The sequence below is a fragment of the Myotis yumanensis genome, unplaced genomic scaffold, assembly GCF_028538775.1.
Source record: "Myotis yumanensis isolate MYYU_CA2020_CCGP unplaced genomic scaffold, mMyoYum1.0.hap1 SCAF_23, whole genome shotgun sequence".
In the NCBI taxonomy this organism is placed as follows: Eukaryota; Metazoa; Chordata; class Mammalia; order Chiroptera; family Vespertilionidae; genus Myotis; species Myotis yumanensis.
The window spans coordinates 7849484-7866748 of NW_027223774.1; the positions used below are offsets into that span (position 1 = coordinate 7849484).

At 53.5% G+C, this 17265-nt stretch overlaps 1 protein-coding gene across 5 annotated transcripts in view; it reads left to right on the top strand.

The window, feature by feature from the left end:
• The window catches only part of MYH14 (myosin heavy chain 14), a 91893-nt gene extending 75803 nt beyond the window's left edge, over positions 1-16090 (top strand). For all 5 annotated transcript variants that reach the window (XM_070402617.1, XM_070402620.1, XM_070402621.1 and 2 more), the window contains 9 exons: positions 2292-2504; positions 3736-3897; positions 6237-6365; positions 6993-7081; positions 7168-7291; positions 8827-9035; positions 12979-13087; positions 14921-15093; positions 15350-16090. In XM_070402617.1, coding sequence (XP_070258718.1) covers positions 2292-2504; positions 3736-3897; positions 6237-6365; positions 6993-7081; positions 7168-7291; positions 8827-9035; positions 12979-13087; positions 14921-15093; positions 15350-15503 — 1362 coding nt within the window. In that variant the 3' untranslated portion in view covers positions 15504-16090. The remainder of the gene's footprint in view (positions 1-2291; positions 2505-3735; positions 3898-6236; positions 6366-6992; positions 7082-7167; positions 7292-8826; positions 9036-12978; positions 13088-14920; positions 15094-15349) is intronic.
• Positions 16091-17265: the final 1175 nt, after the last annotated feature.

Here is a 17265-nt window from a genome sequence, read left to right on the forward strand (position 1 = left end):
TTCATACACACGCACACGACAGGAGCAGAGCTGCTGACCAAACCCACATGTTCACATGCACACAGACCATGTGGAGAATCTTCCGTCGAACACACATGTTCACACACAACACGTGAGCGCTGCCCACAAAACCTACCTGTCCGTGTGTGTGTCCATGGCATGTGAGGAGAATCTTCCATGAAGCACAGACGTTCACACTCGTCACACGTGTGTGTGAATACTCTGAGACAAAATATGAAGAGAATTTACTACAACACACACAGGCTGAGAATCACTCCCTAGACATGAGTATGTGCACGCACGTGCTCGCACACACACACACAGACCCACAGTGTGAGCAGACCCCACCTCGTCACCCCGAAGCCCACACAGGCCTTCCCCACCAGGCCTCTGTCTTGTCCCGACTCATACATCCCTCCAGGGCCTGTGAGGGGCACCCCAGGCCTGTTCCCAGGCCACCTCACCCAGCCAGTACCCAGCCTTCTGAAAGGCCCACCCTCCCCTTCATCCTTCCTTCACCCAATACATATGTTTGTGAGGCACCAGCCATGGCAGGGACAGAGCCAGGGACAGAGCCACCTGCTTGATGACAGAGGCACTGACTGAATGCGTGTTTTGTGTTTTTTTAAATATATATTTTATTGATTTTTTAAAATGGTTTTATTGCTTAAAGTATTACAAAGAGTATTACATATGTCTCCTTTTTTTCCCCGCCCTTGACAATCCCCTGGCCTCCCCTACCCCCCAGTGTCTTATGTCCATTGGTTATGCTTATATGCATGCATACAAGTCCTTCAGTTGATCTCTTACCCTCCCCTCCTGCTCCCCAACCCTCCCCGGCACTTCCCGCTGTAGTTTGACAGTCTGTTCGAGGCTGCTCTGCCTCTGTATCTATTTTTGTTCATAAGTTTATAATGGTCTTTATTATCCATAAATGAGTGAGATCATGTGGTATTTTTCCTTCATTGACTGGCTTATTTCACTTAGCATAATGCTCTCCAGTTCCATCCATGCTGTTGCAATTTTATTGATTTTTTTACAGAGAGGAAGGGAGAGGGATAGAGAGTTAAAAACATCGATGAGAGAGAAGCATTGATCAGCTGCCTCCTGCACACCCCCTACTGGGGATGTGCCTGCAACCAAGGTACATGCCCTTGACCGGAATCGAACCTGGGACCCTTCAGTCCCCAGGCCGACGCTCTATCCAGTGAGCCAAACCGGCTAGGGCCTGAATGCGTGTTTAGTTGAGTCCCTGGGCTTTGGCCTCAATACAATGGAGCTTTTAGCCAGGCCTGGACAGAACCCCCAAACTTGAAATGGACCTTTGGCCTGCACCCCCCGTGACTGGAGCCAAAATCCAACTCATTCTCAAGCTACTAAAGCCTATCCTTGGGGGAAACTGTCAGGTTATGTGTAGTGGAAAAGGGTATTGATGTGACAAAGTTGGACTCCTTCATGTAAACCAAGTTGATTGGCAGGTGCCAAATAGGAGGGGAGACCAGTGCCCCCCTCCAAGGGCTAAAAATAGACACTGTCACTGACACGTTCCCATGGGGGTCACTGAGCCGTGGTCACACCAGACACAGTCCCTGCCCCGTGGAACCGCAGTGCAGTGTGGGAGGCGGGTGTTGCAAAAGGACCATTAAGCACGCGTTAAATGACCATGTGATGAGGGGTGAGCCGGAGAGGGGCTCAGGGCCAGGAGTGTGGGTAACAGGCCCTGACAGGTCAAGGGACACTTCTCTGAGGACGCGACAAAGAGAAATGGGGGTCGGGGGGGTTCTCTCTAAGAATCCATAAGCCCAGATCTGTTTCACAGTGTATTTGTGTGGGTGTTTTTTTAAAATAATTTATGCTTCCCTGAAAGGTCTGGAAGCCCCCCCCCCAAGCTGAGATATCCTGGGGAGTCTGAAGTTGCACACCTTCAACCCATTTCCACACAAGATCCCCAAAGATGAAGTCCCAGTGAAATGAACTCACAATCCAAACTCACGAAACCCATGGCAAGATAACCCACCATGAGTGAGAGTCAGCTGACCCAGCAGACACTTGAATTGGACTCTCAAGAGCTTTCAGATAATAGAATTATCATACTCGGGTTCTTCATGAAATGCTTTTGAATGGCTCAGAATGAGACATAGTCGGTGCACAGGAAGTGCTGGAGGCGTGAATGAGGGAACGAACTAGGATGGGCACATGGGTTTGGGGTCCCCTCACGCTCCCAGGGTCCTGGCCTGCCCCCTCCCTAGTGACCCCGGTGCCCCGTGCTCACTCTCTCTCCCCCCCACCAGGTACATGAGCTGGAGCGAGCCCGCCGGGCGGCAGAACAGGCGGCCAGTGACCTGCGGACGCAGGTGACAGAGCTGGAGGACGAGCTGACGGCCGCCGAGGACGCCAAGCTGCGCCTGGAAGTGACCGTGCAGGCTCTCAAGGCCCAGCATGAGCGAGACCTGCAGGGCCGAGACGAGGCTGGCGAGGAGAGGCGGCGGCAGCTGGCCAAGCAGGTACCCGCGGGAGCTGCAGGGTGGCATCCAGCTGGCTGTGCCTTGGGGCTTCCAGGGGGCGAGAGGCCGGAAGTCCCGCCCTCCCACCTACCCACCTGCTCTCCAAGTCCCATCTGCTAGCCCATCCGCCTCCTCTTCCCCAACTCATTCCCCACCATGGCCCTAGCCCACAGGACCCCCCCTCCCCTCGCACTCATCACGTGCTCACTGACCAGCTTGTCCACACCCCTTCACCCACAGCCTCACTCCCTCCTTCACTTCCTCTTCCACCTGCTTCCTCCTGTGTCCCGTCCATTCACCCCCCACCATTCATTCATTGCTCTTCAGTCCTGTGGTCTGTGGTGGGCGGGGCCTCTACGGTGATGGGACTGAGCATGGGGGGCGGGGCAGCTCTGAGTGTCAGAAAGACCCCTTGGAGCAGTGGTTCTCAACCTTCCTAATGCCGTGACCCTTTCATACAGTTCCTCATGTTGTGGTGACCCCCAACCAGAAAATTATTTTCGTTGCTACTTCATAACTGTAATTTTGCTACTGTTATGAATCGTAATGTAAATATCTGATATGCAGGATGTATTTTCAGGGGTCGCGACCCACAGGTTGAGAACCGCTGCCTTGGAGCCTGGTGGGCAGCAGACTGGAGGGGGAGAAACTGGAGCTGGGAGGCCTGGAAGGAGAAATGGAGACTGTGACCCAGGCTGGGGGTCTCTGGGTATTTTTTAAAAATATATTGTTATTGATTTCAGAGGGAAGAGGAGAGGGAGAGAGATAGAAACATCATCGATGAATCACGGATCAGCTGCCTCCTGCACGCCCCCTACTGGGGATTGAGCTGCAATGACTGGGAATAAACCAGTGACCTCCTGGTTCCTGGGTCCTGCTCAACCGCTGAGCCATGCGGGCTGGGCTCTCTGGGTATTTTTATCTCCTCTGATCCAGCCATGGGTGAAGGCCCAAGACTTGGCCCCCAGGGCGCTGGGGAGCCCTCGAGGGCCAGGAGCAGGGAAGGGGCAGGGTCAACTCTGAGGTAGAGAGACCCTCTGGAGCCCTACAGGACCGGGCGGGATGGGGGCTGGAGCGGGGATGGGCGCAGAGGGGAGGACTTGGGTGGGGAGGCCGGGGCAGGAGGAACAGGGCTGCAGGTCCGAGCAGGGGTTGAACGTCTGTGTCACTGGCATGTAGAGGGAGCCTGGGCCTCCTGTGCCCTGAGCCCATCCCCCCCCCCACCCCCCAGCTGCGGGATGCAGAGGTGGAGCGGGATGAGGAACGCAAGCAGCGCGCCCTGGCGGTGGCCGCGCGCAAGAAGCTGGAGGCGGAGCTGGAGGAGCTGAAGGCCCAGACCTCGGCCGCGGGGCAGGGCAAGGAGGAGGCGGTGAAGCAGCTGCGCAAGATGCAGGTGAGGGGCGGGGGGCGGGGCCTAAACCGGCGGGGGCGGGGCTAAAGCCCGGGGACGAATGGCCCCACCTCCGCTCCTGCGAGACCAGCTTGGACCCCTCCCTACACACACACCCCCAGCAGCACCCAGATTACCCACCGGCCTTATAAACAAACATCCATGCCCCAAAGGCTCACTTGGTTCTTTTAATATTTTTATTGCCTTTATTTCAAATGCTTAATTTTTAAGGCCAATTCACCCATTTTTTTAAATTTTTGAAATGGGAATAACATTGTGAAAGTTATATTTGGTGGTTTAGGGGAAAAAAAAAAATTTTTTTTATAATGATGTATCAAGGTGGGTTCATCATTTGTAACAACGTTCCGCTCTGGGGGCGGGGGATGTCCATGGTGGGGAGGCGGTGCCTGGGGGTGGAGGTCTATGGAAAACCTCTGTGCCTTCTGCCCAATATTGCTGTGAACCTAAAAATGCTCTAAAAACCCAAGTCGATTTTATTCTTTAAAAAAAAATTAATCCTCGCCCGAGGATATGTCTTTATTGATTTTTAGAGAGAGGAAGGGAGAGAGAAACATCAATGTGAGAAAGAAACATCGATCGCTTGCCTCCTGTATGCGCCCTGACTGGAGATCGAACCCGAAACCTACGTATGTGCCCTGACCAGGATTCGAACCCACAATCTTTTGGTGCACCGGACACCACGCCAACCAACTGAGCCAGGTGGCCAGGGCACCAGGTCTCTTTTTTCCTTACGTATAGAACTGGGCTGTCCACCGTGGTTGCCAGCCCCGTGGGGCTACTGGGCATCTATATAATGTGGTGGGTCCAAAATTATGATTACCTACTGGGTTCGGAAGGCTTAGTACAAAAAAAGAGAAAAAAGGTGAAATGTCTCAATAATTTTTACATTATTAGAAGCAGAAATAACCTTTTGGGTGTATTAGGCTAAATTACCCTTCACACTCATTTCACCTCTCGTGAAACTGCTTACGTCCTCCTAATACAGTGATGGAGAACCTATGACACGCGTGTCAGAGGTGACATACGAACTCATTTTTTTGGTTGATTTTTCTTTGTTAAATGGCATTTAAATATATAAAATATCAAAAATATAAGTCTTTGTTTTACTATGGTTGCAAATATCAAGAAATTTCTATATGTGACACGGCACCAGAGTTAAGTTAGGGTTTTTCAAAATGCTGACACGCCGAGCTCAAAAGGTTCGCCATCGCTGACCTAATGCGTTTCCACTGGGCAGCTCTGGGGCAGAAAGATCCCCCCCGGAAGTAAGAATTGCCACAATGTGGTCCCCGAGAGAAAACGCCTACACACTGAGAAGCTATTATTATCAAGCAAATGATATTTTTTAAAGACATGTTCAGCCAAAACTGGTTTGGCTCAGTGGATGGAGCATCGGCCTGAGGACTGAAGGGTCCCGGGTTCGATTCCGGTCAAGGGCATGTACCTGGGTTGCGAGCACATCCCCAGTGGGAGATGTGCAGGAGGCAGCTGATCGATGTTTCTCTCTCATTGATGTTTCTAACTCTCTATCTCTCTCCCTTCCTCTCTGTAAAAACTCAATAAAATATATTTAAAAACAAAACAAAACATGTTCATTGATATCAGAGAGGAAGGGAGAGGGAGAGAGAGAGAGAGATACTTTGATGATGAGAGAGAATCATTGATCGGCTGCCTCCTGCATGCCGCCCACTGGGGACCGAGCCTGCAACTCGGGCATGTGCCCTTGACTGGAATCGAACCCGGGACCCTTCAGTCCGCAGGCCAACGCTCTGTCCACTGAGCCAAACCAGCTAGGGCCAAGCAAATAATATTCATAACAGTGACAGCGGTCTTACTACTCTCAAGCCCGCTGTTGCCCTCACTATGGTTACTAGTAGCTATGCACTATTCTGTTGTAAAAATAGAGTGAGGGTTTTCATGGTGGCTTGTGTTTATTTTTTCTTTAAAAAAAAAAATTATTGATTTCAGAGAGAAGAAGGGAGAGGGAGAGAGGGATAGAAACATCAATGATGAGAGAGAATCATCGACTGGCTGCCTCCTGCACGCCTCCTACTGGGGATTGAGCCTGCAACCCGGGCATGTGCCCTTGACTGGGAGTTGAACCGTGACCTCCTGGTTCATAGCTGACCCAACACCGAGCCACGCCGGCCGGGCTGTGTTTAATTTTCCTTTGTTTTAAGCATCCTTGAAGAGAAAACCCTTACACACTCAAAGCCGTATAAACAAGTGGCAAAGCAGCTAGAAGTGTAAGCCCTGAAACCGGACGGCCTGGGTTCAAGTCCGGCCCCGCCACTCATAAACCTCCCCTCTGTTCTGCGCAGGCCCAGATGAAGGAGCTGTGGCGGGAGGTGGAGGAGACACGCACCTCCCGGGAGGAGATCTTTGCCCAGAACCGGGAGAGTGACAAGCGCCTGAAAGGGCTGGAGGCGGAGGTGCTGCGGCTGCAGGAGGTGAAGCCCGGATGGACGGGGCCTGGGGTGGAAAGTGCGGATGAGGGTGGGCTAAGCTGGGAAGTGGGGGGGTGGTACCAACTACACTGGGCCTGGGGGTACTGGGGAGCCCTGGGGAGGGTTCTGAGCATGAGGGCGGCCTGGTCTGGGGCCTGAGGGAGGATGAGCAGGAGTGAGAGGGGCTGGAGGCAGGGAGGTGGGAGAGAGGATGAGCCCTGAGTCCAGGCTCTGGAGACACGCAGGGCGCAGGGCGAAGGAACCAGACAGAGAGCAAAGGGGCAGGATGGGCGTGGCTGTGGGTGGTAAGGGGTCAGAGGACGTGAGAAGAGAGGTGGGGGTCTGGCCCAAAGATCGGGGGAACCTGGAAGGGGGGAGCAGGTTTGAAAGGAGACACTCGAGCTCAGTGAGGAGGTGATGAGGGTGAGGGGCCTGGGAACGGACAGCAAGAGGTGGATGGTGGTCAGGGGCCCCGGAGAATTCTGTGTGTGGATTGAAGCTCCCGCCAAATCCCCCATGTTCGTGTGCAATGAAAAAAAGGCCACAGGACTTGCGTGAGAGGCAGCGGGGCTGGTGCCCAGGTGCCCGCCCCCCTAAACCCCGCTGACCACCCCTCCCTGGTCATCGCAGGAACTGGCCGCTTCTGACCGCGCCCGGCGGCAGGCCCAGCAGGAACGGGACGAGATGGCAGACGAGCTGGCCAACGGCAGCCTTAGCAAGTGAGTGGCCCGCGGTCACGCAGGGCAAGGGCCCCCCCTCCGGCCGTCCTGCCCTCTCACCCGCCTGGTCGGTCGCATTCTCCTAGGGCAGCCATTCTGGACGAGAAGCGGCAGCTGGAGGGGCGCCTGGGGCAGATGGAAGAGGAGCTGGAGGAGGAGCAGAGCAACGCGGAGCTGCTGGGTGACCGCTACCGCAAGCTGCTGCTGCAGGTGAGCCGCCCAGCCCCGCGGCCGGCCCCACTGACCGACCAGAACCTCAGGCCTCTTCTTCAACAGACATACAAAAAGGAATGCCTGGGTTGGGTTTTGAAGGTTGAATAGGAGTTCTCAGGAAGGGAGGTAGTGATGCCTTCATTCGCGTGTATTTCGGAGGCGCCTTGAGGGCTGAGCCCAGAGATGAACTACACCGTCACATTATAGGTGGCATGTGCGGCAATAGGAGTATCCTGGGCCCAGCGGGGAGGTAGCGGGACTTGGTCTCTGCAAGAGCCACAAGGAGAGGGAGAGATCGAGAGAGAGAGAGAGAGAGAGAGAGAGAGAGAGAGAGAACATGGATTTGTTGCTCTATTTATTTATGCATTCATTGGTTGCCCTGACTGGCTATCAACAGTGTCCATAAGAGGGAGGGAGGGAGGGAGGGAGGGAGGGAGGAAGGAAAGGAAGGAAGGAAGGAAGGAAGGAAGGAAGGAAGGAAGGAAGGAAGGAAGGAAGGAAGGAAGGAAGGAAGAAAGGAAGAAAGAAAGAAAGGGAGAGAAAGGAACCAGTAATCCTGAATTTGACTTGGATGTGTTCACACTTGTGTGTATGAGTTATTTTATATAGATCCATCCTCTGTCCATCATCAATCTAGTAGCATTGAGCACCCCTGCACTCTAAATTGTGGTCTAGCCCTGGCTGGTTTGGCTCATGGATAGAGTGTCGGCCATACGGACCAAAGGGTCCCGGGTTCTATTCCGGTCAGGGCACATGCCCGGGTGGCAGGCTCGATCCCCGGTGTGGAGCAATGTGGGGCGTGCAGGAGGCAGCTGATCAATGATTCTCTCTCATCATTGCTGTTTCTACCTCTCTCTCTCTCTCCCTCTCTAAAACATTTTTTTTAAGTAGCCACTTCCCTTTTTTTTAAAAAAAAAAAAAAGCGCATTCATGGAGGCCACTCAGACCTGCTGTATCACAGTCTCTGGAGGGTGAGACCATGCAGTCTGCATTTTTTTTTTCATAAGTTTCCCAGATGATCCTGTTGCAAAGAAAAAAAAAAAAAAGGTGTGATAACCCTTGGAATAGACTCATTCACAGTCAGAGGTAGAATTTATAGCATTTAAGCACATTTGTGATAGTCTTGTGGGCTTTTTAAAATAGCAAAAACCTGTTCTGGTTTTGGTTAGAGCATCGTCCCGATACGCCCAGGTTGTGGGTTCGATCCCCGGTCAGGGCACCTACAAGAAGCAACCAGTGACTGCATAAATGAGTGGAACAACAAACTGATGTTTCTCTCTCTCCCTTCCCCTCTCTCTCTAAAATCAATCAATAACTTTCTTTTTCTAAAATAGCACAAATCTATCCAAAAAGTAATGCTGTCAGCTGATAGGTGGATCTGGAACAAACACATGTTCATGTGTGTTCAGTATTTAGTGTGTATCAGCTTTGTGCTCTGCACTTGGCAATCATCCGCCTACTCAGTTGTGGGAGGTGCCTGGACTCAGCCACCGCCTCTCCTCTGAGACACCCTGCCTCTCCCACCGCTCCAGGTGGAATCACTGACCACAGAGCTGTCCGCTGAGCGCAGCTTCTCAGCCAAGGCGGAGAGCGGGCGGCAGCAGCTGGAGCGGCAGATCCAGGAGCTCCGGGAACGCCTGGGCGAGGAGGACGCGGGAGCCCGGGCCCGCCAGAAGATGACCATCGCTGCCCTCGAGTCGAAGCTAGCCCAGGCCGAGGAGCAGCTGGAGCAGGAAAGCAGGTAGGTGGGAGAGGGGGGCGTGGCTGGGGGGGGCCGCCCCCACATTCTGGTCAATGAGATGAAGGGGAGTTGTACTACAAACATCTGGTCTGAAACATCTCAAAGGCATCACAATGCTAATGGTTGCTGACTTCCTGTATCATTTAAGAGGCTTTGAGCTGCAAGAACCTGTACTTCCACTACAAGTATGATTTAAACAGTAATGTAGCAGATAGCTAGAGCTGCATACAAATATCCTAAAACTTAGTGGCTTAAAACAACAACCATTTCCCCTGAAAACCGAATAATTTTATTAACCAAGTAGAGGACCAGTGCACGAAATTCGTGCATGGGTGGGGTCCCTCAGCCCAGCCTGCACCCTCTCCAATCTGGTGCCCCTCAGGGCATGTCCAACTGCCAGTTTAGGCCTGATCCCTGCAGGATTGAGCCTAAACCAGCAGTCAGACATCCCTCTTGCAATCCAGGACCACTGGCTCCTAACCGCTCACCTGCCTGCCTGCCTGCCTGATCACCCCTAACCACTCTGCCTGCCTGTCTGATCATCCCTAACTGCCTCTGCCTGCCTGCCTGGTCGCTCCTAACTGCCCTCCCCTGCCAACCTAATCGCCCCTAACCACCTCTGCCTCGGCTCCTGCCACTGTGGCTTTGTCCGGAAGGACGTCCGGAAGATGTCTGGTCTAATTAGCATATTACTCTTTTATTAGTATAGATGTCACCCCAAGAAATCCAATTAAAAATTAGCATTTGCCACATGCATAATAAGATTGAACACGTTTTCATTTGCTTACTGGCATTTTGGATAGCCTCTTTTGTGAAATCACTGCCTGTTTAAGTCTTTTGCCCATTAAACAACGACAACCACCACCATTTATTATTACTCATGAGTCTTTGGAATGGCTGCTGGGTCAGCTGTTCTGAGCCTACAGGGTCTCACTTATGCACCTTTGCTCACCTGAGGGTCAGCTAGATTGGTTTGCTGATCTTGGCTGGCTCTCCTATGTCGAAGGTCTCACCTGGGACAACGAGGCTAACTTGTCTCTGCTCCAGGCTGGCCCAGGATTGCTCACATGGCAGAGTCAAGGCTCCAAGAGGGAGGGAAAGTGTTAAAGGCGTTCAGGGCCCTAGACTTGAAACTGGTACAATGTCACTTCTGCTGCATCCTGTTACTCCAGCTCAGATTTAATGGGACAGAGAAATGAACTCTACCTCTTTTTTTTTTTTTTTTTTTAATATATGTTTATTGATTTCAGAAAGGAAGGGAGAGAGAGAGAGAGAAACATCAATGATGAGAGAGAACCATTGACTGGATGCCTCCTGCACGGCCCCTACTGGGGATCAAGCTCGCAACCTGGGCATGTGCCCTTGACCGGAATCGAACCCAGGACCCCCCAGTCCTCAGGCCGACGCTCTATCCACTGAGCCAAACCAGCCAGGGCTGGACTCTACCTCTTGAGGGAGCAGCTGCAAAGTCATATTGCGAAGGTGGATACAGAAAGGGGTGACAGTTGAGGCCGTTTCTGTCATCAATTTATCACGAAGGATGTCTTTTCCTCGAGCGATAAGGAGCTGGGCCGCTGAGTGGTGACAGGGCCCTGGGTCAGCGTCTGTGTAGCCCCCTCATGGTCACAATGTGGCTGCCCTTCAACCAAACATCACACCCACACATCCATGTGCCAAGCCAGGAAACAGCAGCTGTGGGGCTGAGAGCGTTTCCGTCTGCAGGGCTAGCTGGGAGGCCAGGGAGGAGGTTGGATGCTGGTCCAGGCAGAAGATGAGGCCTGAGCAGGGGCTGGTGCTGTGAGAATGGACAGGAGGGATGAAGAAGAGAAAAGTCGGGGGGAGAAGGAATGGAGCTGGGGGCTGATGGGCTATTGGAGGACAATGTTTGGGGTTCAGGCCTGGTGACTGGGAAAGCATTGCAGGTTGGGGGAGGATATTGAACTCATTGGGGAGCATGATGAGAGTGAGGGGTCTCAGGCACAGGCCGAAGGAACCGGCCCCAGAGGTTCATGAAGAAGAGGTTCTGGTCCATGGGATTACCAAGGGCCCAGGGACTCATGGGAAATGTAGTTTGAGGTCTCTGGGGAGGCTTTCCAGAGGCGAATGGCCCCTTCCTCCATTATACAGATGAAGAAACTGAGGCTCGGAGGGTGTTCGTGATCTGCTAAAAGTCCCCCTGGGAGCAAGGAGTGGCCAGCTGACCAGCAGCTAAAGGAGTCTCCCCTGCACCCCATTCCTTGGCTCGGTGTCCTCCCACTTCCCCCATCCCCGTGCCTGCCTCTCAGCACATCTGGGCTCCTGGGTCCGTTACCGGGGGCCTCATTGCATGGACTTCACCCTGCGTGTGGTGGCTCCTTGTTGAGAGGGGGCAGGAGAGGACGGGTGAGCAGGGATGGGGAAATCTGAAACAGGAGGAAAAGGCTTTGAGAGGGGAGAGGAGGTGAGCTTGGCCCCGGGTGTCTGGCCTGCAGATCTAGGTGGACCTCCGGGCATGGGAAAGAGGAGCAGGTGTGGGGGACAGTGCTGGGCCCAGCGGGGAATGTGAGGGGTGTGGGGACCTGGGGGGCTGCTGAGGCCCCAGGCTGGAGCAGGCTGGTGCTCAGGGGACAGACTGAGCAACACCAGCCTGTTGATGATGGAAACCTGGGGCAGGTGAGTTTGTCTAGGGGAAGTGTGTGCATGAGAAAGGGAGATGACGACAGAGAAGACAGAGCTTCATGCTTCCGGAGTGTTCCACAGACAGACAGTCAGAGAAGAACATTGAGATAGAAAAGACAGAGGGAGAAAGTAAATTCCCGGCCCAGGAGGGAAGGTCAGGTGGGTGGGGATGAGGCCTGAGCTGGGGGTTAAGGCTGTGAGGACAGAGAGGAGGGGTCAGGACAGAGTGCAGGGGGCAGTGGGACAGGGTTTGGGTACAAGCGGGGGCCGGGGGGCATGGGGCAAAGGAGACACAAGGAGCCAGGACAGTGCCCATGGTTTGACCCGGAACGGTGGTCAGCGGGTCAGCTCCTGAGTGGAGGATTAGGGGACATACAGTTGAGTGGGGGGACCCAGTGGGATATAGAAAACTGATGGAGACACTTTAAAAAACATCAGGCACCCAGCCGCCTTGGCTAAGTGGTTGAGCATCGACCTATGAACCAGGAGGTCAGAGTTTGATTCCTGATCAGGGCACATGCCCCGGTTTTGAGCTCGATCCCCAGTAGGGGGTGTGCAGGAGGCAGCTGATCAATGATTCTCTCTCATTGTTGATGTTTCTATCTCTCCCTCTCCTTTCCTCTCTGAAATTAATTTTAAAAATATATTAAAAATCCTATATAATAAAAGCCTAATATGCTAAGTGTCCAGTCATCTGGTCATCCGTCCAACCAATCAAAGCATAATATGCTAATGATATGCTAAGGCTGCTCAACCGCTCACTGTGATGTGCACTGACCACCAGGGGGCAGACGCTCCAACCGGTAGGTTAGCTTGCTGCTGGGTTCCGGCCAATTGGGACTGAGCGAGATGGGCCGGACATGCCCTGGAGTCCTCCCTTGGTCCCTCCCCAGCTGGCCAACCTCCTGTGTCCCTCTTAGGCCCCAATCGTGTACCAGTGGGGTCCCTCGGCCTGGCCTGCGCCCTCTCGGAATCCGGGACCCCTCGGGGGATGTCGGAGAGCCAGTTTCAGCCCAATCCCACAGGCCAGGCCGCGGGACCCCACTGGTGCACGAATTTGTGCACCTGGCCTCTAGAAAATAAAGAAAGAGCACCAGGCATCTTAGTAGAAGCCAAGGATGTGGGGACCCTGGGCGCTAATGGCTGAGTGAACTGTGGGAGTCGTTTGGGGCTGGGAAAGCAGGAAGAGGCCAGTTGGAGAACAGGACAGCAGCCACTGGATGAGGCCAGGGGACAGAACCCAGGGTGCGCCTCTCCTGACTCTCCCCTTCACGCCTCTCTCCAGGGAGCGCATCCTCTCCGGCAAACTGGTGCGCAGAGCTGAGAAGCGGCTTAAAGAGGTGGTGCTGCAGGTGGAGGAGGAGCGGAGGGTGGCCGACCAGCTCAGGGACCAGGTGAGCGGCTGACCTCACTCGGGAGCAGTGGGGGTGGGGACCACTGACGGAGAAATAGCACGCGCTACCTCTGGAGGCAGCGAGTTCCCATCACAAGAGGCAACGTGGGGGTGCTGCTGGACTGGAACTAATGCAGAAACCATCCGGGGTGTGGGGCCATCACAGAGAAACGAAGTCAGTGGCTTTGTGATCCATAAATATTGAATCTAGGAAAGCTGAGATTTCTGGGAGCTGAGACAGCCAAGGAGAGGGTAGGCCAGGGCTAAAATAACACATACTGTTCATTGAGTGCTTTTGATGAGCCAGGGACTCTGCTAGGTAGTCCATTTATTTCTTATCAGAACACTGTGGTAGTATACTGCTGTTTTCCCCTCGTGTTCAGATGAGGAAACTGAGGCACAGAAAGGTGAAGCAACTTGCTCAGAAGTATTTTGCTAGAAAGAGCTTGAGTGAGGGTTCAAATCCCAGCACAGTGGCTGCAGAGCCTATGCTCTTAATTATTGAGCAGTTACTGAGTCCCAAGCTCTGTGCTACCTGCTTTTTCTTTTTAAGTTCTTTTTTTTTTTTTTTTTTAATATATTTTATTGATTCCTTGCAGAGAGGAAGGGAGAGGGACAGAGAGTTAGAAACATCAATCAGCTGCCTCCTGCACACTCCCCTCCGGGGATGTGCCCACAACCAAGGTACATGCCCTTGACTGGAATCGAACCTGGGACCCTTCAGTCCACAGGCCTACACTCTATCCACTGAGCCAAACCGGCCAGGGCTTAAGTTCTTTTTTTAAAAGATGTTTTTATTGGTTTTAGAGGGAGGAAGGGAGAGAGATAGAGAGATAGAAACATTGATGAGAGAGAATCATCGATCGGCTGCCTCCTGCACGCCCTCCACTGGGGATCCAGCCCACAACCCTGACTGGTAATCGAACCAGTGACCAAGAGGTTCATGAGTTGACATTCAACCACTGAGCCACTTGCTTTATTTTTAGTGTATTTTTTATTGTTGATAGTATTACACATATCTCCCGTTTCTCCTTTTCCCCCTCTTCCCAACCCCCCCCCCCTCCAGGTCTTCACTACCACTACTTAAATACCACTTTTTAAAAAATACATGCTTGCGTTCTCTCACCAGCCTGATTTCCCAGGTGAAGAAACAAACTTTTAAAGGGGATATAATTTGCATCAAAGTCACAGCCAGTAAAGACAGAGCCTGGATCAGATTCCAGGTGTGTCAGACTCTATACAGTGGTCGCCAACCGGTGGTCCGCAGACCACTGGTGGTCCATGAGGTCCGAAAGGTTGGTGACCACTGCTCTATAAAGTATCACTGTGCCCTTAAAAGCTCAGCTGTATTCACCATTCATTCCACAAACAATTATTTAGTACCCACTACATGCTGGGCACTGTGCTAGGCATTGGAGATATGGCTGTGAATGACACAGAGAAGGTCCCTGCCCTCACAGAGCTCACATTTTCAGCATAGAAAAAGAAAGACACAAGAAACCACTAAACAAGCAAAGATAATTACAGATTGTGACAAAGGCTATGAAGGAAAAAAGAGAATGAAGAGCAAGGGAGACACAGAGGACTGGGGAATCCTCTCTTAGGAGGTGACATGTGAATTGATACCTGGAGCTTGAGGAAGAGCCAGGCAGAGGGAACACCAGGTGAAAAGGCCTTGGGGTTTGGATATAAGCTTGGTGAGTTTGGAGCAAAAAGATCACCAGTGTGGCTACAGAGAAGAACTGGGTGGTGGGGCAGATTGAGTGATAGGAATGATGCCTGAGGACGAGGACGGCACCCAGAGACATGACCTGGCCTCCTTGCTCCCACCCAGCTGGAGAAGGGGAACCTTCGAGTGAAGCAGCTGAAGCGGCAGCTGGAGGAGGCTGAGGAAGAGGCATCCAGGGCTCAGGCAGGTCGTCGAAGGCTGCAGCGTGAGCTGGAGGATGTCACAGAGTCTGCTGAGTCCATGAACCGAGAGGTGACCACGTTGAGGAACCGGCTCCGGTATGGCCGCCCTGCACATATACACCCTCACTCCATAAACTCCTGTCCCCCCTCTCTCGGTCCCCCCATCATTCTCAGTCCCTCTGTCCTCATCTTTCTCTGTCCCTGTGTTCCCCCATTTCTCTCTGCCCCCACCCTTGCCCTCTGCCCATCTCTCCATTCCTCCCCATTTCATCTCTCCCCTCTCGTTTTATTATATCTCTCTCCACCTCTCCCTATCTCTCACTTTTCTGCTGGTCTCTCCTTTTGCCCACAGACGCGGGCCCCTCACCTTCACCACCCGCACAGTGCGGCAGGTGTTCCGGCTGGAGGAGGGTGTGGCATCAGACGAGGAGGCCGAGGAGGCGGAGCCAGGTTCTGGACCGCAGCCCCAGGAGTCTGATGGGCCCCAGGAAGTGCAGCCCCAGTGACCCCTCCCTGCTCCTAGCCATCAGCCCCTCCCTCCCTGGCCCTGGAGGGTGCGGGTCCCATGAACCCACCCTGTGGCTTCTTGCACTTTGGAAATGGTGCCCCCTGCCGGCACCACCCACTTATCAACCGCACCCCAGAGGGCCCCCTGAGACCTCCGTAAACGCAGAACACTGAAGAGCCCAGGTCGGGAGCAGGAGGCGAGGACCGGGGCTCTCTCGCTGGAGTGGAAATTCGGGTGTAGTTTGCACGCTGTGGACCCATACAGCTCCCATACTTACTTCAGATGTTAATGGTCTTTATTAGGAAAGGAGCATGGCCCCCTGCCCTCCTCAGCCAGGGCGGGCCATGGCCTCCCCCCATACCCCTCCCCCCGCCCCCATCTCCCAGGACTCCCAGCCTTTGATTCCTGCAGAGGAGCAGGATAAGGGGGCCTGTCTCATCCCCCTCTTTCCATGCTCTGCCCTCCCTCCTGTTGCTATTGTGTGATCACAGTCTGCTCTGGTTAGAGTCCCTGTGGGGGCTGGAGGGGTCTCCCTGACTTTCCAGCCTCCAGCTCTGGCAGAAATAAACTCCAGCCCCAACTGGACCCCACGGGGGTGGTGTGTGTTCCTGCAGGGGGGTCTCTGGTGGGTCCAGATGGGCACTGGCTTCTTCCACCTGCTGGCTCTGATCACAGCTGGCCAGTGGTGGGGGACCTCCTGGTACTGGACATTGCCCCACACCCCAGCCTCCCTTCAAAGCATTGCCTCCATTATACAGATGAGGAGGCCGAGGCTCAGAGCTGCGCTGCCCCTTGCTCTACACCAGGAGAGGCAGAGGGGTGCTTGCTGTACTCATCTCTGGCTGACCTTCCAGTCTTTGCAAAACAATGACATTGATGACCGTTGAGTCCGTTACCGTGACCCTGACCGGCTGTTTAGCTGTGCTGAACACCAGGCGTTTGTCTCAATTCTCAGCACAACCTCTAGAGGCGAGGATCGCCTTCCTTTCCAGCACCTAGGACAGTGCCTGGCTCCTAGTTGGCTTTCGTAATGTATTTGCTGAATGACTAGATCACGCCGTCCTGGCCTTTTATTGTTTTAAAACATATTTTTACTGATCTCAGGAAGGAAGAGATAGAAACATCAATGCTGAGAGACTCATTGATCCACTGCCTCCTGCATGCCCCCCACTGGGGATCAAGCCCAAAACCCGGGCACGTGCCCTTGACCGGAATGGAACCTGGAACCCTTCAGTCCCCAGGCCACCGCTCTGTCCACTGAGCCAAAGCGGCCACGGCCCGTCCTGGCCTTGTAGAGTGGCAAAAGCCCAGGGAGGTCGAGACTTGCCCAAGGACACACAGCTACGAAGTCGAACCCACGCAGACTGTCTTCATAGTCAGCAATGCGGAGCGTGCTGCCCTTAGCCCTGGGCACACACTGGGGACCCAGGTCACTCCTCCTGGGGACTAGTCACCCTCACTCAGCTCCCATCATCCAGGTGCCCTCAGACGTCCCAGTTAGGGGTGTAGGCAGGCACTCACCCCAAACCACAAAGTGATTTCTGGGCCCCCGGAATGCACACCCATGCATGCCGCTTTCCAGTGGTTCTCAACCTTCTGGCCCTTTAAATACAGTTCCTCATGTTGTGACCCCCCATCCATAAAATTATTTTCGTTGCTACTTCATAACTGTAATTTGCTACTGTTATGAATCGTAATGTAAATATCTGATATGCAGAATGGTCTTAGGCGACCCCTGTGAAAGGGTTGTTCGACCCCCC